This window comes from Dreissena polymorpha, chromosome 3 (genome assembly GCF_020536995.1).
Source record: "Dreissena polymorpha isolate Duluth1 chromosome 3, UMN_Dpol_1.0, whole genome shotgun sequence".
Lineage (NCBI taxonomy): Eukaryota > Metazoa > Mollusca > Bivalvia > Myida > Dreissenidae > Dreissena > Dreissena polymorpha.
Window position 1 is genome coordinate 45,395,035 of NC_068357.1, and position 25,725 is coordinate 45,420,759.

Below are 25,725 nucleotides of genomic sequence, written 5' to 3' on the forward strand. Positions count from 1 at the left end.
GTCTATAAACAACAGGAACAAATGGAAATAGTTAATGTCATACTTGGTGTTCTATTCATGCACTTTATAATTCGTTATAATGGAAAGGTAATCGAAAAGAAATGGATTATAGTGTTGATGTAAACAATGGACATAGCCAGCCTTGCATGAAAAATGAGGTAAGTGCAACTAGAAATGGCGCGGCAGAGGCCGACGCGTATCCCCACGCCGAATGTTTGACCTAGGTGTGCCCCAGGGTTGGTAATGGGGCCATGCATAGCTGAGATTGACCGTATTGTCATAAGAGAAGTTCATCATCAATTAGAAGTGAATTGGTGTAGAAATGAAGAAGTTATAGTAAAAGGCAATTTTGGATGGGTGTGACATATGTGGGCAGGGCGCCCCAGGGTTGGTAATGGGGCCATGCATAGTTGAGATTGACCGTATTGTCATAAGAGAGGTTCAGTATCAATTTGAAGTGAATCGGTGTAGAAATGAAGAAATTATAGTAAAAGGCAATTTTGGGTGGGTGTGGTCTATGTGGGCGGGGCGCCCCAGGGTTGGTAATGGGGCCATGCATAGTTGAGATTGACTGTATTGTCATAAGAGAAGTTCAATATCAATTTGAAGTGAATCGGTGTAGAAATGAAGAAATTATAGTAAAGGCAATTTTGGGTGGGTGTGGTCTATGTGGGCGGGGCCCCAGGGTTGGTTATGGGGCCATGCATAGTTGAGATTGACCCTAATGTCATAAGAGAAGTTCAGTATCAATTTGAAGTGAATCCGTGTAGAAATGAAAAAATTATAGTAAATGGAATTTTTTGGTGGGTGTGGCCTATGTGGGCGGGCGCCCCAGGGTTGGGATTGGGGCCATGCATAGTTGAGATTGACCCTAATGTCATAACAAAAGTTCAGTATCAATTTGAAGTGAATCCGTGTAGAAATGAAAAAATTATAGTAAATGGAAATTTTTGGTGGGTGTGGCCTATGTGGGCGGGGCGCCCCAGGGTTGGGAATGGGGCCATGCATGGTTGAGATTGACCGTATTGTCATAGGTGAGGTCCAGTATCAATTTGAAGTGAATCGGTGTAGAAATAAAGAAGTAAATGTAAAATAACCTAAAAAAATGAGTGATAATTTCTGACGCGGCCCCACCCCAACCCCTATAACTTTTGACCCAGGGGTCAGATCAAAATTCCAAATAGTGCAGGGTCGCACATATGCTCATAGCTACCATGTGTGTAAATTTCAAGGTTCTAGTGCTTTTAGTGTAGGAGGAGATAGTGGCCAGGACGGACGGACAGACGGACGGACGGACGGACGGACGGACAGACGGACGGACGGCGGAGATCACCACAATATCCCCACCTTTTTTTCAAAAAGCGTGGGGATAATTATTATTATCATCATTATCATCACCATTATTATCATCTTCATCATCATTAATATTAGTATAATTATTAGTAGTATCACTCTGGAAACTGCATTCCAGGTAAGTATAAACCTTAAACAAATAGGCATATAATGACCGGACTGGGTCATTACAGTATGTATACCCTTGACAAATTAGATACGTATTTAACGCTTTACCACTTAAATACGAATTTGGAAGCATTTGTAGTCACTTAGAAAGTTTACTTTAATTAAAGACATTTTTTCTGTATTCAAGCTTTTACGTCTTCATATCCAATCCTTAGATACTGATGAGCAGTTAACAGCATAAAAATGAACAGACGGCGAGTTACTCGTAGGCTGTTCTGGTATATGCTGTTTGCACACAGCCTTTTTCACTTTTCTTCTAATTGGGAAAGGGTTAATGGAATGCAGGGCTTTCCACGGGCCATTTAACGATCCCTCGCTGGGGCACTTGAATTTCGAAATCAGAGTCCCCGGGGCGCTTGAAATTTTCCGATCAGTGTATTTTTCAGTAAAAGAAAGTGGAGATTGTCAAACAAAATCAAGGTTTCTCTATCAGTGTATCAATATTCCCTGTTTTGAAAGAGCACTCGGTACCTACTTTCACAAGTAATCGCCATAAACACCACATGGGGTAATGGGTAATCCACTGATAAGACGCGCGTATCGATTATTCTAGCCACATTACACAGTCATTTAAATGCTGACAAGGATGTATCAGGTAACTTTTCAGTCATCAAACTGTGATGTTCATCGTCCAATCGGTTACGCGAATGCTTATGAGGGCGGGGTTAACTATCGACCATTATTTTTTGACGTCGGGCACAATTAAGAGTTTATCGCAGCTTGATTAGCAAGAAGTTAAACCATTTACGTAATATAAAACCGGTACATTACATTAAAGACGGTTTCGGGCATCATCATCACACCTATTTACTGCAAACAAGTGTTACCTATGACTCATAATTAATACGAGAAATTAATTGCAAGTGGTAAACAATTAATTACTTATAGCGAGTAAGTTGTGCAAATAACTCCCGGTTACAATTATGCGATAACAATTTTATTCCAGTACATGTATATTTCATCATGTCCATTTATAGAACTGATTCACCTCGTTTTTCTGACATTTATTCCACACGTAATGCGCTTTAACAAATTTTCGTTGAATTATCTACGCACACTTGTAAATGTTTCGTCCCATAATCGATTCTTAGAAGACTGATGATGGCAAACGGCCGTAATCCTCGTGGACACATGAATTTCATGCATAATTCCGTCAAAACATTTATTCGACTCGTAAAGTGTTTAAACAAATTATTGTTGAATTCATAACTCAACTGTTTATATTTGTCGAAATCTCAAATGGGAATAATTAAATTTGTTATCCGAAACCCATTCCCGTATATCGATGTTAATGCGTTTTTAATCTGAAACACACTTCCGAATGTAAATATTACCGCAACTTTAAAAATATTCTTGCTTCAAATTAGCAGTGCAAATTTATTTTGTGTCGAATCTTTTTCTCTATTAAAAAGAGCGCGAACATTATGCAGCATGTACAACGTCGCGTCATTTGTATTGTGCGTGTATTGAGCGTTTTAACAAGCACACAACACGTCAGGGGATTGACGCATTTTCAGAGGCAATATTTCATCAAATCTATAAATAGTCACTTAAAATTTATTTGATACTATAAAAAAATGGCAAGGTTTGTGTTAAAGAAATAATTGAGAGCTTTGAGCGTACATATTTACCAGAAAGTGATTTATAAAAACGGAATAAACGGGATTATAGGGTAATAAATAGAAACTTGAAAAGTAGTAAGTATACAGTAATAGAGTCGGGTTGAAACGGATGTATTTGGGAATCGTTCGAGTCGGGATTTTACTATCTGTGCGGGAAAGTTTTAAAACAATTAAACAATATAAAAATATATATATATATTTAAATGACTGGGTTATTTTCTTGAAGAGTCATAGCGCACCAAATGACGTCTTTTGACGCTGTTTTTCTTTGAGTTATAACGCACCACAGAACGTGTATTGACACGTTAAATTATATAAAAAAATCAACGTCTGGAGGGGACACCCCTCCCCAACCACCCCTATCAGCCCCGGGGCGCCTGACAAAAATCCTGTGGAAAGCACTGGAATGGAATCACAAACACAAGACAAAATGCAGCTTGTTAGTCATATATTTTGCAACTAAAATACAATGGCAGTTATTACAAAATCGAAATCAATTGATATAAACACAACCAAGATACAATAACAAGTTTGATATAAATGCAGCAATGTTACAATCAGTATAATGTAAACGCAATTATGATATAATAACAAGTATGATATAAACATATTTATGATAAAATCACAGGTATCATTTTAACTATGATACAATTGCAACTATCATACAATTACAAGAATGGTACATGTGTTTAAATGCTATGTTTACTATAGTACAGTTCTCTGGCTTTTTATAACAGAATTTCTTTTGAAGATTTAGGATATTGGGGAAATCAATATGGATAAATGTATTATGAAATTAAAGCACATTTCTCTCCCTTTATAAAGAGTAGAATTATTGTTCTTTTCAAATCATGAGTTTACATAAGGAAATGGCCCTGCTGTACCCTAAATATGGCTAAACTTATGTAAATTTTGCTCTAAATTTTTACTGAAGAACCTACAAAATCTCCACGATTATGAGAATTATGGTAATCAAAAGCACAGTTTTGGATAAGCATAATAACTACTTAGCCCTCAACAACCCTTGTTCTCAACATACTATAGAAGGCCATGTATAGCCCGACCATGTTTAAAACACATCTGCTTTTTAATGCCAAAATGGAGAAAAAAAAGTGAAGCCAAGAAAACCAGCACATCAGACCAAAAATATCCACCATTCCACTATTGTGCAATCAAATAATCCGCATAATTGAAAACCTTTATTTTGTATTCAATAAAGAAGCTTTTTTATGATAAGGATACCTACCTTGACTGCCTGAGGTGTTTCATATACACCTGGCACCACAGCACAAAACACTGCTGGTCCTCTGCCAGACAGTCAACCAGACACCGCAACACCTGCAGGAAAAAACATGTGAGCCAGACAGTCAACCAGACACCGCAACACCTGCAGGAAAAAACATGTGAGCCAGACAGTCAACCAGACACCTCAACATCTGCAGGCAAAAACATGTGAGCAGTGCTCACGGAAAAACGGGGCTTTATGCATTTGCATAAAGTGTTGTCCAAAAGTGATTAAATTAGGGACAATACTTCCGCTTTAAAGGTAGTTTTTGTTAAAATAAAATGAACTCTCTTTTATGAGAAAATATTGTCCCTGACGAGCCTGGAAGGACTGCACGGGCTAATCTGGGGTGACATTTAAAGCACAAGCATACAGACCTGTTTTCTTAAAGCAGGGTATATACCCCACAACATACCCTGACTCTATATACCCTGTTTTCGAGGGAATATACCCAACAACAATATACTGTTCAACCATGAGCTGTTTTTCGCAGGGTCATAATAAGTGCTGTAATCCACTAAAAGAATTCTTTTAAATGATTTTTGGGTAATTTTGGGGGAAACACTGAAGGATTAAAATTAAATTAAACAAGACTATTGTCAAGCAATATAAGTCCCTTACCGGCTCCACCATTGTCAGAAATATATATTTTTTAATTTGTTGCCATAGCAACCAAAGTTTTTTGACGTAGGAACAAAATGAAATGACGTGCATAATGTCCTTATTGCAATCTATCCATGTTTCAAGTTTCATGAAAAAATATTAAGAACTTTTAAAGTTATTGCAGGATAAAGAAAAGTATGACAGACTGACTGACTGACTGACGGACACACAGAGCGCAAACCATAAGTTCCCTACGGTGAAACCGGTAGGGGACTAATTATAACCATGGTAACCAGTTACCATACCTCATCCTTCAGTTTAGAGCCCTCCGTGGTTGCCCGCAAAAGGTAGAAAGGAAAGAAGTTGCGGAGATTGGAGGCTTTCTTGTCCAAGCCCTGGGACAGCATCTGTAGCACAATGGAAATTTCCTACTTTACAATAATTAGTTAAATAATCCAAGTTCTTGGAAAACTGGGCTTAACGCTTGTGCATTCACAGGCTAATCAAGGACAACACTTTCCTCTTTTATGGAATTTTTCGCTTATAGGAAGTCTCCTTAAGAAGAAAATCCAAACTAGGTGAAAGTGTCGTCTCAGATTAGCCTGTGCAGACTGCTCATTTGAATTTGGGACGATACATTACAAACATTGGGATGATACATTACAAACATTGGGACGATACATTACAAACATTGGGACGAGACATTATAAACATTGGGACGATACATTACAAACATTGGGACGATACATTACAAACATTGGGACGATACATTACAAACATTGGGACGATACATTACAAACATTGGGACGAGACATTATAAACATTGGGACGATACATTACAAACTTTGGGACGATACATTACAAACATTGGGACGATACATTACAAACATTGGGACGATACATTACAAACATTGGGACGATACCTTACAAACATTGGGACGATACATTACAAACATTGGGACGATACATTACAAACATTGGGACGATACATTACAAACATTGGGACGAGACATTATAAACATTGGGACGATACATTACAAACTTTTCGACGATACATTACAAACATGCATTAAGCCCAGTTTTCTCAGAAAGAGGCTCACATTTTTACAATTGGAGGGGGAGCCTTTTTGGTCAAAGTAAACATCTTCATCAAGGAAATAGTTACGTTCAGCTTCTCTATTCACTATTTACTTAATTTACAACTCAAGCTGTATCATTAAATTCTGCAAAAGAGAAATTGTATTTCATGTTAAGCATCCGCTAGCTTTACAAAATGTACTCATATTCACCATACAAACCTTATATAACAACATGGATTTAAATATGCTGTTTATGTTTAAAAAAAAACTGTTATATTAAACTCAATGCTGAATAAACAATGAAAATAAAATAATTTCAGGTTGATTTTTTTTCCCCCCCCATTATATTTATTATTCTGAATGAAACAAGCTTTAAAATCTGCGAACAAGAAAACATAAAACACGTCACAAACAATTGTAGCTACATGACTCCTGAGGTTACATCGCATCAACAAGACTCCCGGGTCTACCTCATACTTACCACTGCGCAATCTCACCATTAACACAACTTAGTCAAGTAATTCAATAATAGTATTAAGCATGAAAAAACTTCTTTCTTATTAATTGTTCTTAAAATATACTCAATCCACATTAATCTCTGAGCCCCAATGATTCCAATGTAAAAAGAGTTTTGTGTTTATATAACAGTTCCCCCAGCTTGAACGAATTGCCGATCCTGTTTATTCAGATTGGAAAAACTAGTGTTGATACAATTGCGTCTTTAAATCTTAGAATGAAAAGTTCGGACAGGGAAGGTACTTCAAAATGTCAGTCAATCTGGGAATGCCTTTTTTTATTGAAGTTCTTTCTAGTGATTATATTAAACATCTGTTGTCTTTGTCTGTGAACTGTATCAGAGATAGACTTCATGTTTGAGTCAAGCAAATTAAACTTAAACCATATACATATGAACAAAGAAAAAAGATAAACAAAGATATATACCTAATATTATATACAAAAGTAATTTACTTGAACAATATATTTTATTTAACCATATACGTAGACAAATAAAAAATATTCCCTATAATGTACCACAAAATGTAAACCTTAACATGTTCTTATTGCAATAAAAAAATGCATACATGTTTAAACACTATCAGAAGCAGATCACAAATTTTATCATAACCAATAAACTTTTGAACTGTTATCGCAATAAACTTTTCACAAAATAATATCTGAGTGTACAAGCAGAACAAGTTAAAGAGATAGAATAGGTACCTTAACGTCTAATTTGGTACTCAACCATCTGAACAATGTTTGAAAACTTGAGTTTTTTTTTTTAATTAGACCAATCTTATCTTCACATTCAGAAATGTGTGGATAACTTGGTATAAAAAAATTGTTGAGCACAAATATACTTTATGGTGATGAAATTTGAGGGCCTTTCGTATATTTTTGAGTCACAAACTAAAAACCTGCTGATAAACCTATTTCAAATAAATTATTTACTCTTTTGTGTATAAAACAAATCGTCTACTGAATGTAACAAGAAACCGTCGAAGACGGGTGATGCTCCCCAAAGTTTGTTTTTTTCACAATATTGCACTATATATTCAGATAAAAGGAAAGGTCTTGAGGGCACAGTAGTTAGGGGGACAAGAATTTTTTTATATAAAATTTCAAAGGGTCATAACTCTGTGAAAAATCATCCTACCAGAACCCGCTGATAATATGTACACCTCCTCTTGGTAGTGAAGCTTCCCATAAAGTTTCATTGAATTCCGGTCATTAGTTGCTGAGAAATAGCCCGGACAAAAATTAGCCTATATGTACAGTTAATGGACAATTTCAAAGGGCCATAACTCTGTGAAAAATCATCCGACCAGAACCCGCTGATAATATGCACATCTCCTCTTAGTAGTAAAGCTTCCCATAAAGTTTCATTTAATTCCGGTCATTAGTTGCTGAGAAATAGCCCGGACAAGAATTGCACTATATGTACATTTAATGGAAAACTTCAAAGGGCCATAACTCTGTGAAAAATCATCCGACCAGAACCTGCTGATAATATGCACATCTCCTCTTGGTAGTGAAGCTTCCCATAAAGTTTCATTGAATTCCGGTCATTAGTTGCTGAGAAATAGCCCCGACAAAAATTGTGCACGGACGGACACACGGACGGACGGACAGACGAAGCGGCGACTATATGCTCCCCCCAAATTTTTTTGGGGGAGCATAATAACTATAAGTAAAACTGACATTTTGTAAATTTTTCAAGAGTACATATTTTCCGAAATACATTAAGTGCACTTAAGTTATTTTTGCATTCAAAATATTTCAGCCTTGAAATTATGGTAACTTTTCTTTTTACATTCAAAAGATGATATGTGTTCACTCATTTCAATTTGTAAAACGGTAAAAACATTATTTTTACCAGAAAGATCGTCTTAATATTTTAATAGTTGATTTATGTCACCTTAATAAACACAAAAATGAACAAAAAAGTAAAATTTTATAAAAATGTTAGTTACATGACTTCAGTACACGAAATAAGAAACAAAAAAACAGCTTTATTTTTTAATTATAAGCTTACTGAACTCTACAAACTTACAATTGTAATTTGTGAACATTCTTATCTTTGTCTTTTTTCATCAAATTTGGTATACTGTCAATAGGTTAATTTCTTTCAAAGAACTTTGTTAATTACCATCCATTTTGTTAATATGACTGCTGACAGCATGTGGCCCATTTAATGTTATCATTAACCAACTGCCTTCTTAATTTTAATTCTTTTCCAAGGATATATCCTTGAAAACCATATATTACTATTCCAAGCTTTTTGTTAAGCTTACAACACAGTGAGAACTCTTTAGTACCAAAACATTTCTACATGTATTCCTTGAAAGATTAGCTAAGATGGAAGCGCTATATATTTTATTCAACCAATCAAAAGAGCAGATGAAAATCAGAATCATACTGTTAACATTAAAAGAATTGTGTTATTTGTTCCCCAAAAATCACATTTTTGACAATCCATCACCAGAACTTTGATTGCAACACAAATGGCATCTAGACCAAGTTTTTGGCAACATTTGTGAAAATTATACCAATTTCATGCTTGTAAGAACAATTCTGTCAAATTATTATCCTCTTTGAGACGCGTTTGCTTCATCATTTATACACTTACCCAAATTATGAAAATAAAACACTTTAAAATTTATTTTTAGTGAGAACAGAACTATGTTTGGTTGCTAAGCAACTAAAGTCCCATTCACAAATCTTAAAACAGCACTACTGCAGAGATAAACAAGTAACGGAGAAAATAGGATTAGAGGCAAAACATACCTCAATGAAAGGACAGCCTTTTAGATGAATTAAAAGTTACATTGTCTCAATGAATGAGACTTACACAAGAAAATATCTGAAGAACATAATTCCACAGTGGGGCACATCTGCTTGTTCAGAGATTTAAGAAACTTAAAGACGATTTTCTCCACAGGCCTCCATTGGAGTGGTTTTAGTCAGTCTGCCATTCTGTGAGCTCTTGAAGCTGATTTGTTTCCCGTTTACCATTTAATGAAGCTGGTGTTATTTTATTATTGGCAGATCACTGTGACGCACATGACTGACCTAGATGACAGATTGCTGGGCCAGTCTGGAAACCCATGGGGTGACTGTTTACTAAGTCCAGAGGCACCAAACAATTCACTTGTGCACTCAAGTTGAAGATCAGGAAAGTCTCACAAACACAATGAAGACATTTAACACTTTTGAAAACCCTTCATCACCCATTCATATAACTCACTCTGGGAACACTGGGCTTAATACATGTACATTTGTCTTAAAGCCACACAACTTATTTGGAATAGTAAATTTAAGTATAAATAAGAAACATATTTTATCTATGCCAATTAGAATATATCTGGTGGTTACAAGGTAGAAATCCGGCTTTTTTGCGTTTTAAAACTTAAAAATAATCGCGTTTATCGAAATTGACATATACGTATAGAAATCCTACTTTCGTTTTTAAAAGCGGTACCGTTTGAAAAATTATAAATAACTTGCTAACTAGGCTATAGATTTAATGACAATTTTGCACACTTTCAAAATGCATCTATATTTATTGATCAACATGCATTTCATTTTAAGGTCAGAGGCAAAGTGTGTGGCTTTAAGTGTTGTCCCGGAAAAGCCTGTGCAGACCGCACAGGCTAATCAGGTATGACTCTTTTATGCCCAAAATGTATTTTCAATATAAACAGACTTATTTTAACCCTTTCAGTGCTGGAACCGAATTATGAAGGCCTTTGCAAACAGTTTGGATCCAGATGAGACGCCACAGAACGTGGCGTCTCATCAGGATCCAAACTGTTTGCTAGTCTTATAGTATTCTTTGAAAAAAATCGAAGAAAATGCTAATTTAAGAAATTCAGCAGACAACATATTAGCAGAGGACAAATTTCCCAGCATGCAAAGGGTTAAAGGAAAATTTCCGTAAAAAAAAGTCTAAAGTATCATACCTGATTAGCTCCTGATTAGCCTATGTGGACTGCGCAGACTTATCTGGGGCAAGACTTAAGGCACATGCATTAAACCCTGTTTTCAAAGAGCCAGGCTCTTATTAATCAGAAATTTATTTTTCCAGCCAAGCCCACCATGTCTTGAGGTTCACTTTTAATGTAGATTTCTTTTTATGCTAATGACATGTGAAAATTAATTGTAAACAAGCAAATTCGTTGAATTGATATCCCCCGCCAAAATACTTCTGGACACAAATATTTCTGGACGGATGGACAATGCCAACATCATCCTTTTATCCATTTATATACTCATACCAAGTTTCAATGAAATCCGTCAAAGCACTTCCAAGATATGGCTCAGGACTCACAAAAAAAGCATGTTCTCAAGATACAAAGGGCCATAACTCCGTTATTATCTAATGGTGTACAATGCCATTTGGCGTGCATCATCCTCTTATCTATATATATACTCATACTAAGTTTCAATGAAATCCGCCAAAGCACTTCCAAGATATGGCTCCGGACACAAAAAAGCATTTTTTCAAGATACAAAGGGCCATAACTCCGTTATTAACAGATGGTGTACAATGCCATTAGGCGTGCAACATCCTCTTATCCAAACATATACTCATACCAAGTTTCAATGAAGTCCGCCAAAGCACTTCCAAGATACGGCTCCGGACACAAAAGTGCCGGAAGGACGGACGGACAATGCCTATGGCGGGGGATAACAATATTTAAGGGAATGTGAAAATGATATATACAAGTAACTCATTAATCCTTTCTGGGATTCATAAGGAAATATTGTACTTCACTCATTGTATGTCATAATCAACTAGAGATGTGTTTGTCAGAAACACAATGCCCCCTTTTGCGCCACTTTGAAATAAAATTTCAATATATCATTTGTCAGGTTTAGAAATTATCTCCCTTTTAAAGCTTATTACTTCCCTTGGATTGTATTTTTTGACATTTGACTTTGAAGGATGACCTTGACCTTTCACCACTCAAAATGTGCAGCTTCACATGCATGCCAAATATCAAGTTGCTATCTTCAATATATTGCAAAAGTTATCGCAAAACTTTAACAGGTTAAAGTTTTGGGACAGAATGACAGACAGACAGGCCAAAAACAATATGCCCGATCATTCGATCCGGGGGCATAAAAACATTATAAATGGTCTATGAATTTGATATTGAAAATTTTACTTTTTTCCCAAATGGTCTTTTTTAAAGGCCATTTTATTAAGGGACCACTAATGATTAATCTCTAAATTAATACATGATTGACTATACCTCTGAAAGTGTTCAGGTCAAGGTACAGTGGTACACCGCAAATAAAATCACAGCAATATTTGCCTTTTATGACAATGTTCACTTATGTGTTTACAAAAACTTAAGAAAACCCTGCTTGATTGAAGTTTGTATTTTTGTTCTCGTCTCAATGTCAACAAATATTACCTCCTGTACAAAGTCAGTTATTTATCACAAAGGCTTATCAGGAACAACACTTTTCATCCAGACTAGATTTCCTTTAAAAGAGATTTTGTAAATTAAAAAATCCATAAAAGTTTAGTGTCTCCTCGATTAGCCTGAGCAGCTGGCAAAGGCTTATCTGGAACATCACTTAACCCTTTGCATGCTGGGAAATTTGTCGTCTGCTAAAATGTCGTCTGCTGAATTTCTAAAATTAGCATTTTCTTCGATTTTTTTCCAAAGAATACTATCAGAATAGCAAACAGTTTGGATCCAGATGAGACGCCACGTTCTGTGGCGTCTCATCTGGATCCAAACTGTTTGCAAAGGCCTTCACAACTCGGTTCCCGCACTGTAAGGGTTAACATGCATTTATCATCTGACCATCATTTGTGGATACAGACAAATGCTCCCATTCATCATTATTTTGCAGGAGCAGAACACTCATATGAGTCGTGTTCTGAGAAAACTGGGCATAATGCATGTGCGTAAAGTGTAGTCCCAGATTAGCCCGTGCGGACAGCACAGGCTAATCAGGGACAACACTTTCCACTTTTATGGTATTTTTCTTTTAAAGGATGTCCCTTCCTACCGAAAATTTTGTTTAGGCGGAAAGTGTCGTCCCTGATTAGCCTGTGCGGACTGCACAGGCTTATCTGGGACGATACTTTACGCACATGCATTATGCCCAGTTTTCTCAGAACTCGACTCATATAATTCCTTCTCACACACTCACCACCTTCGTAATAAGCATCTTCATCACCAATCATAACCCAGTTTTTTCAGTATCACCACATACAACAACATGATAATGAGCTGTGCTCTGTGAAAAGGGGGTTAAATGCATGTGCGTAAAGTGTAGTCACAGAGGCTGATCAGGGAAGATACTTTCAGCTTTTATAATATTTTTCATTGAAATAAAGTGTCGTCTGAGCAAAAATTTAGTTTAAAGGGTCCGTCAACCAGATTGATGAAAAAAAGAAGTTTTAAAATACCGCATTTTTTACAATTACAATTTCTTTCTTGTGCTCCTGACATTGCTCTAGTGCATCCACAGTGGTCTTAGGCCATTTGCTGATGTTCTTCTTGCTCAAAATTGCATGCTTCTTGTAAAGATGATTATGATACTCCACACATTTATTACAGTAACATTTAGAACATTCCTCACAGTAAACATCAGCCTCAGTGTTTCTGTCATTTTCCTGACAGGAGAAACAAGCAAAGTCAAAGAACAAGTCTGATCCTCTATTAATAGAACTCTCCAAATTGGACGCCATTTGTATCACTGTGAATAAGTTCTTTCGTTGTTAACTCAAACATTGAAATTCAATCTTGGTAACCTGTGAGATCCGGTCATGTGACTGTTAATGGTGTCTTCCTTTAGTTGTTTAAAGTTTACATATTATATTACAAATATCAATGGTTTAAATAGCAGACACGTTAAACTATTGGGAGTATGATTCGGTTTAAAAAGTTTAAACTCTGTTTATGCTTCTATTTTTTTTATGTTTGATCGATAATCAATTCATTTACAGAAATACCTTAAATAGTTTTGATTTATGGCAAGATTTAAACTTACTGGAGCTAAATACTTTTGTGTATGTAAAATGTAAATGTTGATTTCAAACAAACTTAAGTACAATATTCTGACACACTGAAATTTAGCACTCTTAACATAGTCAGACACTTGTTAAACTTTGTGAAAATTGAGTAAAATATACACGCAATCTAAATTAAATGCAATCCCAAACTTTAAACAGGTTAACATCGAAACATAACTATCAAGTTATCAGCTCACCTCCTGCAGAGCTATTGGGATGTACTTTGCTTAAGTTTTAGTTTTTATTTCAAAAGCAGTAGCTGACTATCGGCTTCATCCCTTTGGCCTGATGTAAACAAAGTCGCAAGGGAGACTACTGCTACAAAATATGTATCCAAATCATGCCGATTCCATTGAGTTTACACATGCACAAAGTTTGCAATTTGTTATTTTCATTTTCACCACGATTAAGCTTCTTTCCATTTTATCAGAATACAGTACCGGTACAGTAAAACTGCTATAACTCGAGGTAACACGGGACTGGCCTTGATGCTCAAGTAATTGCAGGTTTCGAATAGTCCATGCTATTATTTGTTTTCACTGTTTCGGTTGATGATGCTTAACTTCTGACTGCAAACGCTTTATTTACATGTAAGACAGTGCTTGAAAAAGAAAAGTTTTTGTAAAAATTGCTTGATGTTACAGTAAACAAAACTAAATAAAAATGATCGTTAATTCATTTAATTTAATCAAAACACACACATAACACATATATAACAAGAGCACCGCATAACGTGTGCCACGCTCGACTGCAAAAGCTTGTCAGCTTTTTTTTTTTTTTTAGAGGTCACAGTGACCTTGACCTTTGACCTAGTGACCCAAAATGGGTGTGGCTTGTAGAACTCATCAAGGTGCATCTACATATGAAGTTTCAAAGTTGAAGGTGGAAGCACTTTGATTTTAGAGCCAATGTTAAGGTTTTAGCACGACGCCTACGGCGGATAGCGGACGTCGGACGAGCTGGCTATGACAATAGCTCGGGTTTTCTCCGAAAACAGCCTTGCTAATAAAAAATATTCAAACAAGATTCAATGTACATCTTCCCGATATAGGAAACAGAAGCTTTCCTGATCTAGCTATCCCCCCACAAGTGGGTCCTTCACTAGATTGCTCAGGAGTTTGACAACTTGTAAGATTATTTTATTTCTGTGTTGCCATGATGCAGCGCAAATGACAAGAAGGAATTCAGTTAAGAGAATCCGATGTATTATCTGCTACGCTCTCTTTTATACCATACATTTTATCATAATTATCGAGTGCTGGTAATTATTTAATTATCATTAAAACTGTGTAGCTTTTATCTGCATCTAAAGGATGTCAAATTGCAGTGTTTCTAAAACTGCGACTAACTTCACAACTTATCAAGCGTTTTTTGTCTGCTTGATTTCGCTATTTTCACAACTCGAATATTTTTAGCACCCACCAGACGAGAAAGTGTTTTTGAATAATTGCAAGTTAATTAGGTGTGAAATGCCTTTCAGGGACCAGCAAACATCTTCGAGTTATCGAAAATCGCATGTTTGAGTTATTGCGGGTATTTTTATTTAGAAAGTAAAGGAAAATTTTAGGGACTTCCTTAAATGCTCGAGTAATTGCCAGTTTTAGAGAAATCGCCAGCTTGAGTTATTGCAATTCTACTGTATTAGTTTATATTGGTAAAAATATCACGACTGGCAAATACATTACTTGAAACAAGAGATGTGTTTGTCAGAATCACAATGCCCCCTACTGCGCCGCTTTGATTTATTAATTGTTTTTTTATCATTTGGCAGGCACAGATAATTATCTCCCTTTGAAGCTTATTACTTCCCTTGGTTTTGTTTTTTTTTACCTTTGACCTTGAAGGATGACCTTGACCTTTCACACTCAAAATGTGCAGCTCCATGAGATACACATGCATTCCAAATATCAAGTTGCTATCTGAAGGGACATAGAAGCTATGAGCGTTTTTCGAAACCTAAACGCAGAAACCTAAACGCAAAGTGTGACGGAAAGACAGACGGACGGACCGTCCAATCTATATATGCCCTCTTTCGGGGGCATAAAAAGTTGTTACGTTTTCATATTTTCAGTATATTCGGTAATAAAATTTTACTGGGTATGTGTACCAGGTAACTACCAGTTAACTATAAATAACGCAAGTAGATTGATCATCATCATGTGGTAAACTCAGGAATGCAAATTGTGCATGCGTAGTGAATTGTACATATTTTATATATAAAATTATCAATCTATTTGCGTTATTAATAGTGAGTATATCGTTATGTAACCTATTTTTGCTATGTACTTTCGATTTCACATCGCGATATTTTATTACCGAATATATACTGAAAATATAAAAACTTAAAAACTTTTTTCAAGTAATGTAATATACCAGTTGCAATATTTTAATCAATATAAACTAATAATTGTAAATAAAAAATACGGTAATTTAGAACTTTTCTTTTTTCTTCAATCTGGTTAACGGTCCCTTTAAGCAGTAAGTGTTGTCCCTGATTAGCGTCATTAGCCTGTGCGGACTGCACAGGCTAATCTGGGACGACACTTTACGCACATGCATAAAGCCCCCTTTTCTCAGAGCGAGGCCCTAATGCATTCCACAACCAACCTCTATCTGCGGGTACAGTGCCTGTAGCCTGGCCTGAATGTCCCCGGACAGGGCCCCAGACCCATAGGTCATATCCAGGAGGGTGAAGTATTCCTTCATCTTGATCTCTCCAGCACCCTTCCCCAGGTGCTTGCTGTGTAATCTGTGTATATCATGCACATACATGTGAGCTGGGGTCAGTAATACAGGAGTTTAATGAATGTGCATAGTGTTTGCCAAGATTAGCCTGTGCAGTTTTCACAGGTTTATCAGGAAAGAAATTTTCCATCTAGACTTGATTTTTTTTAAAAGATACTTCCTTTCAACAAAATTTTCCATAAAAATGTAAGTGTTGTTCCTGATTAGCCAATGTGGACTGACACCCTTATCTGGGACGACACTTTACGCACATGTATAAAGTCCTGTCCATAAGCGAGGCCAAGTACAATTGTATTTGGTAATTCACTCTTTTTGAAAATAACAATGCAAACCTGCAAGAGAAAAATGTTAACCCTTTGCATGCTGGGAAATTTGTCTTCTGCTAAAATGTTGTCTGCTGAATTTCTAAAATTAGCATTTTCTTCAAAATTTTTCAAAGAATACTATCAGAATAGCAAACAGTTTGGATCCTGATCAGACGCCACGTTTTGTGGCGTCTGATCTGGATCCAAACGGTTTGCAAAGGCCTTTAAAATTCGGTTCCAGCACTGAAAGAGTTAACCCTTTACCCGTTAGATATCCAACTTGATGCATTTGTAGTCACTAAGAAAATCAAATTAAAATTTCAGTCCTTTGTCAACTCTTACTATTTAGCAGCAAACAGCATAAAACCTGAACAGCCTGTGATATTCTTGTTTTATGGTGGTTGTTTTAAGATAGTTTCATTTTGCACCTGAGCGGTAAAGGGTTAACTGTTAACCCTTTGCATGCTGGGAAATTTGTCGTCTGCTAAAATGTTGTCTACTAAATTTCTAAAATTAGCATTTTCTTCGATTTTTTTCAAAGAATACTATCAGAATAGCAAACAGTTTGGATCCTGATGAGACACCACGTTCTGTGGCGTCTCATCTGGATCCAAACTGTTTGCACAGGCCTTTAAAATTCGGGTTCCCGCACTGAAAGAGTTAAATTGTACTAGTGACTACTGTTTGTGGCCAAGTAGACTCCATGCCATGTCTCAGCCAATGGGGACTGTTCTGGCCACAGTTTGATATCGGAGGTTTGTATCAGTGTGAAGCATGACTGGATGATCTTCACACCTTCTTACCCTCCTTTATGAAGCAAATAAATCTACTCCGAACTGCATTTCTCAGGGCTCAGCCTACGTTCAAATTTGAGGAAGTGACTTCTCCCTTAGCTGAAATTAGGGAGAAGTGAGGCAACTTAAAGGAGAAGTGGTTCCTGTTCATCGTTTAATCAACTCTTCCCTTATTTTATTCCCCTACAACACGTCCATTATCATTATGATAAATCAAAAACAACTCACATTTTGCAGTCTTGGGGAAAACATTAACACAAATAAACAAACACTCTTAAGAGTTTATGTGTTATTATAAGGGATGCAAGAGGTTACACAAATCATTAACCGGTTAACTTTTTTCTATAACCGGTTAACCGAAACACATTAAGTAGTTAAAATTATTTAGAGTACATAAAAAATGTCATATCGCTCGAACCGCTCTGTAGAAACAAAAGTAATTTTAAATTTGAAATCGCTTGCGTTGATAATATGCCAGTTTCGTAATAAAATGAATTATAAAAAAATATTTTCATAATTTTGTAAACGATGCTATAAATTTTATTTATTTTTCCTCTGTAAATGCATAAGAGTAAAAAATTAAAGAACTACACAATGTTTGTTTTCACATGTTATTAACTTATTTTTGGTTGGGCTGCTTATATTACATTCGCGCCACAAAAATGGTGTGTTCCTTTGTTTATTCTGTTTTATAGGGATAATACACGTTTTCGAGGGCATGATCATCTGCGGGCGCTCGAAAATCAGTTCCTGCCCGAGTGTGCAGCACGAGGGCGGGAACGGATTTTGAGAGCGCCCGCAGATGATCATGTCCGAGAAAATGTGTATTTTCGCTATTATTGCATAAACAAATCACACATACCAAAATAATTTTAAATAACATTGAAAACAATATGTTTTGTTCATTCGACATCAACAAATAATTCGATTAATTCAATACAGTTCAAGGTTGTGTTTTACATATGCCTCACTCGGTCATCATCTGAAATGACGAGGCTTTACCTTCGGATAGGTAGTTTTCGATTTAAAATGTGTTTAAATAGTGGATTAATGCAAAGTTGAAATGCAGCCGCGCAAAGTAAGAAATGGGGAATTATTTTGGAATTTACAGCAGGAACGTTAAAGGTACATACACACTTACATTTACAGCATAGTCTTTTGAAAGTGTTGAGTAAATAACCTTAACTTCATTTACGTTGCCAATAAAATAAAGCTGTTGTCAAGAGAGTGCAGGTGGTATAACTTGAAAAGTGGATTGAACTAGTCATTATCCCTGCATGCATGAGAAAAATGGTGCTTATTCAGTTCCCCATTTATGCTTTGAAAGTCGTCAAAGGCTGGAGAAGGGAAGTAACTGCGCGTGGACCAGATTATGGATATGAAAATCACATAACAGGGCTTGAACGGCACGTGAATCTCATTGTTAATACACGATTTCTCCCGTTCAAGCCCTCCTTTTGCCAAGTTTCTGCACCCCGCCAGAGGGCATTATAGATAGAGTTTATGCAATAATAATTTTTGAAACTCAAATTGGCTTTATATAGAAATGTTTTTTCCCTTTCAATTCGATGTAAAGTGAGACATGTGTGTTCAACGAATCCGCATTTCTTCTTATTCGATTATTGCATATTTTGTTGTTTGCATTTTAGCGTTTGTAGCCGACGTAGTATCGTTTGATTTTCATTATACAATTAAAAAATGTGCGCTAAATAAAGGACACAAATTAAATTAATTTTGAACGAAATGTTTGTGAATATTTAATATAATCAGTACATTTATTTAATGGTGAAGTAACTAAGTATTATGATCTCAAATACTGATAGTTACGTATGTTTGTCGACGTACCATAGCGCACAAATTTTACGCAATTACACCAATACTAAATTTAACAGGTTTATTTTTTCTTATATTTGTAATTGATGTTTAATTATTTAGTTAGTTAAAGATTTGCTTTCTTTAATAGAACTTGCATCGGATGGTAATGGTGGAATCGTTGAACGTAAATTATCATAATGATATTAATTTTTGATAAACAAAAAGGACGTTTACTTGTCAGGATTTTAACTACAAATGCAATTCTTGATAAAATTGTTACTTATAAACACGGTATTTTTGCGAGCAATCAGTGTTGGATATTGGTATACAAAACATCAAAATAAGCCGTCCAATGTCTCGACTGTTTTTTATCGTGAGTTCAATAAACGTGTCAATTACGTCTTCGCTAATAGCTCCCACTCACCGCAGTTCGCTAGTGAAATTTTAGCAAGTCAAAAGACCAATAGTGTCAGTTATCAAAACGTACCCCCTATTTTTTATCACAAAGGTATTGATTAATTGCTTTATTACTTTGATTGTTGACACGTTATTTATTACCGTCGATGGTGCGGCATGTTGTTCTAACTAGTCGCCAGCACAAGTTGGAGGTATGTCACACGAAAAATGTAAAATCGCACGAAATATTCCATGAAAAAAAACATAATCAAATATTTTTTTCCAGGTTAACCTTTTCCTGAAAATGTAACTGGTTAACTGGTCGTTTCGGTAGGTTAACCTCTTGCATCCCTAGCTATTATTGTACTTTACTGAATTTAATTAATATATAATCAGTCAATTTCTGGCTCAAAGTATATCTCCAAAGGACTAGAAGTCACTTCTCCTACATGTAATTTAAGGGAGAAGTTAATATGTCCAGGGAGAAGTGATCTCCCACGTCTCCCTCACGGCTGAGCCCTGGTATACCATTTGGAAAAACATACAATTCGAAGAACACAAACACATTCTAAAATTTCTTAAATTACTTAGCATATAAAACAGCATATAAAACATTACTACTGGAATAAAACTAGCTTTGTTTGTAGTTGGGAAGTAAAAGTTTTTTTCCAAATTTGTGGAGGTCTGGATTTCAAACGTTGATCCATACATGTAGCTGACAGCAAGAAAATTGTGTTTTGCAAGGACATGCACTAAATAAAATATACATATGCAAATATGAAAAAATAATGATATGCTCTACTGTTCAATGGGCTAAAGAAAATGTTAAGCCAAGGGACACTCTGAAAACACCCCCCCTGAAAACAAATGGAAACACCTCTTATGACTCACCCAAGAATGATCTCCAAATACTGCATACAGAAGCCACCAAGAGCCTTCGTACTCAGTAATGGGAACATCACATCCAGCCATACTGAAATACAATCAGATGCAGTGTAACCGTTTACCACTCAGATAATGCACCAAAAAAATATAATTAAGTTTAAGATCTTTCTTGCTTTATTCAAGTTATAAAGGCCAAGTTTCCAACCTAGGATACTGATGAGCAGCAAACAGCATACAAACAGAACAGACTGCAAGTTACTTGCATGCTGTTCTGGTTTTATGCTGTTCTGGTTTTATGCTGTTCTGGTTTTATGCTGTTCTGGTTTTATGCTGTTCTGGTTTTATGCTGTTCTGGTTTTATGCTGTTCTGGTTTATGCTGTTCTGGTTTTATGCTGTTCTGGTTTTATGCTGTTCTGGTTTTATGCTGTTCTGGTTTTATGCTGTTCTGGTTTTATGCTGTTTTTGTTTTATGCTGTTCTGGTTTTATGCTGTTCTGGTTTTATGCTGTTCTGGTTTTATGCTGTTCTGGTTTTATGCTGTTCTGGTTTTATGCTGTTCTGGTTTTATGCTGTTCTGGTTTTATGCTGTTCTGGTTTTATGCTGTTAAAAACATAAAAACAATAATCCTCTGAAAACTCACTTGAAATGGTCAAAATAACACTAAGCGCATTTCCTCTAGGAATACTGCATATAAAGTTTCATCAAATTCAGATCATTGCTTCCAGTGATATGCAACAGAAAATACAGAAGCTTTTAATTTTCATTTCAAACACAGGACAATAACTCTTTAAAAAATAAATTAAACCTTTACACTATGCAATTTAGCACTTGCAGATAAGTATTTGGAAAAGTTTGGCAAATATCACACGTAAAATATAGTTAAAGGGTTAAAATGAAAGCTAAATGAAAGCACTGGTGATTATTTATGTAGCTATTTGTACCTCTGAGTCCTGCCTTGAGACTTGTGAAGCCAGCTTGACTCAGTGACCACAGAACCATCAGACAACGCTCGGGTCGATTTTGTGTGCTCCGAACAAGATCATGATACTATATGGAGAGAAATGATTGATTAGATTTTGGTATATGGGCGAGTGTTAGGGCATTATTAACAAGGCTATTGTCAAGCAATATGGTCCCCTACCGGCTCCACCATTGTCTGAAATTCCACCATTTTCAGATTTTTTTTGTTGCCATAGCAACCACAATTTTTGATGTAGGAACAAAATGAAATGACGTGCATAATGTCCATATTGCCATCTATCCATGTTGCAAGTTTCATGAAAAAATATTAGGAACTTTTAAAGTTATGACAGGATCCAAAAAAGTGTGACAGACAGACGCACAGACAGTCGCACAGACAGACTCACAGACAGACACACAGAGCGCAAACCATAAGTCCCCTCGGGTGAAACTGGTAGGGGACAAAAATTAATTCATACATAAAACAGATGTCCCAAAACAGCGCACTCACTTTACCTTGACCTTACTGACTCAAACACAAGCCCATGCTTGGTCGCACTCACTTTACCCTGACCTTACTGACTCAAACACAATCCCATGCTTGGTCGCACTCACTTTACCTTGACCTTACTGACTCAAACACAATCCCATGCTTGGTCGCACTCACTTTACCTTGACCTTACTGACTCAAACACAAGCCCATGCTTGGTCGCACTCACTTAACCTTGACCTTACTGACTCAAACACAAGCCCATGCTTGGTCGCACTCACTTAACCTTGACCTTACTGACTCAAACACAAGCCCATGCTTGGTCGCACTCACTTAACCTTGACCTTATTGGCTTAAACATAATCCCATGCTTGGTCTTCATGTAAGCTACCTCCAAACAAAATTTAAGAGCAATACCTCCATTCAAACTCTAAGTTTTTGAGCAGGAACAATTTTTTCTATTTTAAGCCTCAGCATGGTGGAAAGGGTTGTTAGGTTAAGTGACAAAGTGTAAGCTTTTAACAAAACTCTGAGGCTCAAAAGGCCTAAAAAAAAGCACAACACAGTTTAGCCACAATAAACAAGAGCTGTTTGTAAAACATGCATGCCACCCATATGGGCTGTCAGTTGTAGTGGCAACCTTTGTGTGAATACGTTTTTTGTCACTGTGACCTTGACCTTTGACCTGAAAATCGATAGGGGTCATTTGCCAAACATGATCAATGTACCTATGAAGTTTCATGATTATAGGCCTAATCATTCTTGAGTTATCATCAGGCAACCATTTTACTGTTCCGAGTCACTGTGACCTTGATCTTTGACCTAGTGACCTGAAAATAAATAGGGGTCATCTGCCAGTCCTGATCAATGTTCCTATGAAGTTTCATGATCCTAGGCGTAAACATTCTCGAGTTATCATCCGGAAACCATTTTACTGTTTCAAGTCACTGTGACCTTGACCTTTGACCTAGTGACCTCAAAATCAATAAGGGTCATCTGCCACACCTGATCAATGTTCCTATGAAGTTTCATGATCCTTGGCGTAAGCATTCTTGAGTTATCATCCGGAAACCATTTTACTGTTTCGAGTCACTGTGACCTTGACCTTTGACCTGAAAATCAATAGGGGTCATTTGCCAGTCATGATCAATGTACCTATCAAGCGGGGCATTACAATGGATTCAGTCAAAAATTGCAAAACAAACAAACTGATAACAAAATCATTACCTGCTGGATTCTGGTCAGCATGGCCTCAGGGTTGCTGCGTACAAGGAGCTGAATGAAGATACGGAACCCAAACGTGGCCGCGCCGTTCTGGGCCTCGTCCAGCATTGTGTTCACACAGAAGAACAGCACATTGTCCAGGGTGGCCAGGGTGCACTCTGCTAGCACAGGGGTGATTACCTTCGTGCAGTTCTTCTTTAGCGACGAGGCCGGGAAGTCTGCGGGAAATTGCCAGAGGTTGAAATCACTACTTTGAACAATTAGATCTTTCCCTGGCAACTATTTGGTAATTGGGACATTGTTCACGCAAAAATTTCCTATTATTTGGGTAAATCTGATTTAATAGAACTCTTTACAATTACTCAAATAATAAAAGAAAATGATAATTAAAATCATTGATTTATACGTGCCACATGTAATTGAAATAAAACTGTGATATAATTATCAGTAGACACGATGCTCTCATATTGAACACTTGATTCACGCATGTTAAGTCCCAATTATTTGCAATCGTAATTACTTGAAAATTGGCCCTGAAAAGACTGCCAGGCTAAATTAGGAAGACACTTTTTGCAAAACCATTATGTATTGGTTACTCACCAGTATTGTCCTTCTGCAGATACTTGTCTGTCTCGATGCAGTTCTCCAGTTTCATGTTCATGTAGGTGACCAGATCTTTTAACCACAGGTCAGGCTTCTCAGGGAAGTGACCCTTGGACTGCAGCAGAACTGAGCGAAGATCTTCCTCTGTTATCTGAGGTGAAAATGCTCACATTGATACCTTTTTTCCTCAGTGCTACTAACCTCTAGTTTTTCTCTTGGACTTGGATGCTCCAAGGAGACTAGAGTGGTAAAATACTAAAAATCGACAAGGCACACCACACGACCATGGATAATATCATACGGTCAGTCTTGGCATTAATGTTTTTTAGGCACTAGCCCAGCCGGGCTACCAGCTTGGAAATTTCACTAGCCCGAATCAATTTCAACTAGCCCAAAATTAAAGTTACAATTCTTTACATTTGTAACTATGTTTGTATTGAACAAACATAGAACAATAAAGATTAAACAAGTAAACACTTGATTCTGTTTTATTCACAGTTAATGTTAAAGACTTGTACAACTCCATTAATGTTCGTATACTTTATATAACATGCATACAAGTTTTCTTAATAATTCGGATTAATTCCAATTCAATGTTTTATTAACTTTAATTCTTTTTGCATACGACCTTAAAACCATGTTAACAGTTTATATCCTCATCATATAGATCTACTAGCTAATGCAATTTAGCAGAGCTATTTTATTCAGTCAAATCTTCACAAATTGGAAAACCATGTGCTATCAAATAATAGGCTACGTTAGCGTTACTGATCGCCGAAATCGCCATTGGCGATTACAATTCCTGGCTGGCGACCTATGCTATAGATGTAATGATTTAAACGTTATCGAATCGACCAGTACGGAATTGTCATTTAATCAGATAGGCGGAGTTATGGCATTGACATAGCCACTATAAACTAATTTCCCAACAAACAATGATTTTGATTGGCTTAAAAAAGTAGATAAGAGTAACTTCCCTTTACGGTCGCTATGTGAAAGACCGATTTAGAAAGTGAGTTGCAGATTCCGGGAAATATGGATATTAGCGCCAACCAAGTAATAGTAAAACAAGCAAATTCGTTGAGTTGATATCCCCCGCCAATATGCTTCTGGACACAAAAGTGTTATGTTTGACAATCAAAAAAGCATTTTTTCAAGATACAAAGGGCCATTACTGCTTTATTAACAAATGGTGTACAATGCCATTTGGCATGCATCATCCTCTTTTTCATATACATACTCATACCAAGTTTCAATGAAATCGGCCAAAGCACTTCCAAGATATGGCTCCGGACACACAAAAAAAGCATTTTTTTAAGATAAAAAGGGCCATAACTCTGTTATTAACAGATGGTGTACAATGCCATTTGGCGTGCATCATCCCCTTATCCATATATATACTCATACCAAGTTTAAATGAAATCCGCCAAAGAACTTCCAAAATATGGCTCCGGACAGTCGGAAAGACGGACGGACGGAAGCACAGACAACACCAAAACAATATCCCTCCGCCTATGGCGGGTGATAATAACTATGTAGGTCTGTAAACTTTATAATAAGAATTAAGCATTGCTCCGGCTAGGCTTTAACCCATTTATGCCTAGTGGACTTTCCCATCCTTCTAATTTGGATCAATATATTTCAAAAATAAGGGATTTTTAGAATATGTATTTCTATATTAAGAATATTTCTTACAGAAATTCCTTTAAGCAAACAACGCAGACCCCCGATGAGACGTCGCATCATGCGGCGTCTCATCTGGGTCTAGGCTGTTTGCCGGGGCCTTTTTTCTAGACGCTAGGCATAAATGGGTTAAAAAGGGCACGTTTTTCTTAGGGGCATTATCACCTATGTGGTCAG

The 25,725-nt window shown here is 36.5% G+C and overlaps 1 protein-coding gene across 1 annotated transcript in view; it reads right to left on the bottom strand.

The window, feature by feature from the left end:
• The window catches only part of LOC127873957 (transmembrane protein 214-B-like), a 41,001-nt gene that overhangs the window by 12,812 nt on the left and 2,464 nt on the right, over window positions 1-25,725 (bottom strand). The window contains exons 3-9 of the mRNA XM_052418059.1: window positions 23,863-24,016; window positions 23,266-23,480; window positions 21,530-21,635; window positions 20,594-20,675; window positions 16,255-16,396; window positions 5,337-5,438; window positions 4,390-4,481 (exon numbers count right to left, since the gene is read on the bottom strand). Of these exons, the coding sequence (XP_052274019.1) occupies window positions 4,390-4,481; window positions 5,337-5,438; window positions 16,255-16,396; window positions 20,594-20,675; window positions 21,530-21,635; window positions 23,266-23,480; window positions 23,863-24,016 (893 nt within the window). The remainder of the gene's footprint in view (window positions 1-4,389; window positions 4,482-5,336; window positions 5,439-16,254; window positions 16,397-20,593; window positions 20,676-21,529; window positions 21,636-23,265; window positions 23,481-23,862; window positions 24,017-25,725) is intronic.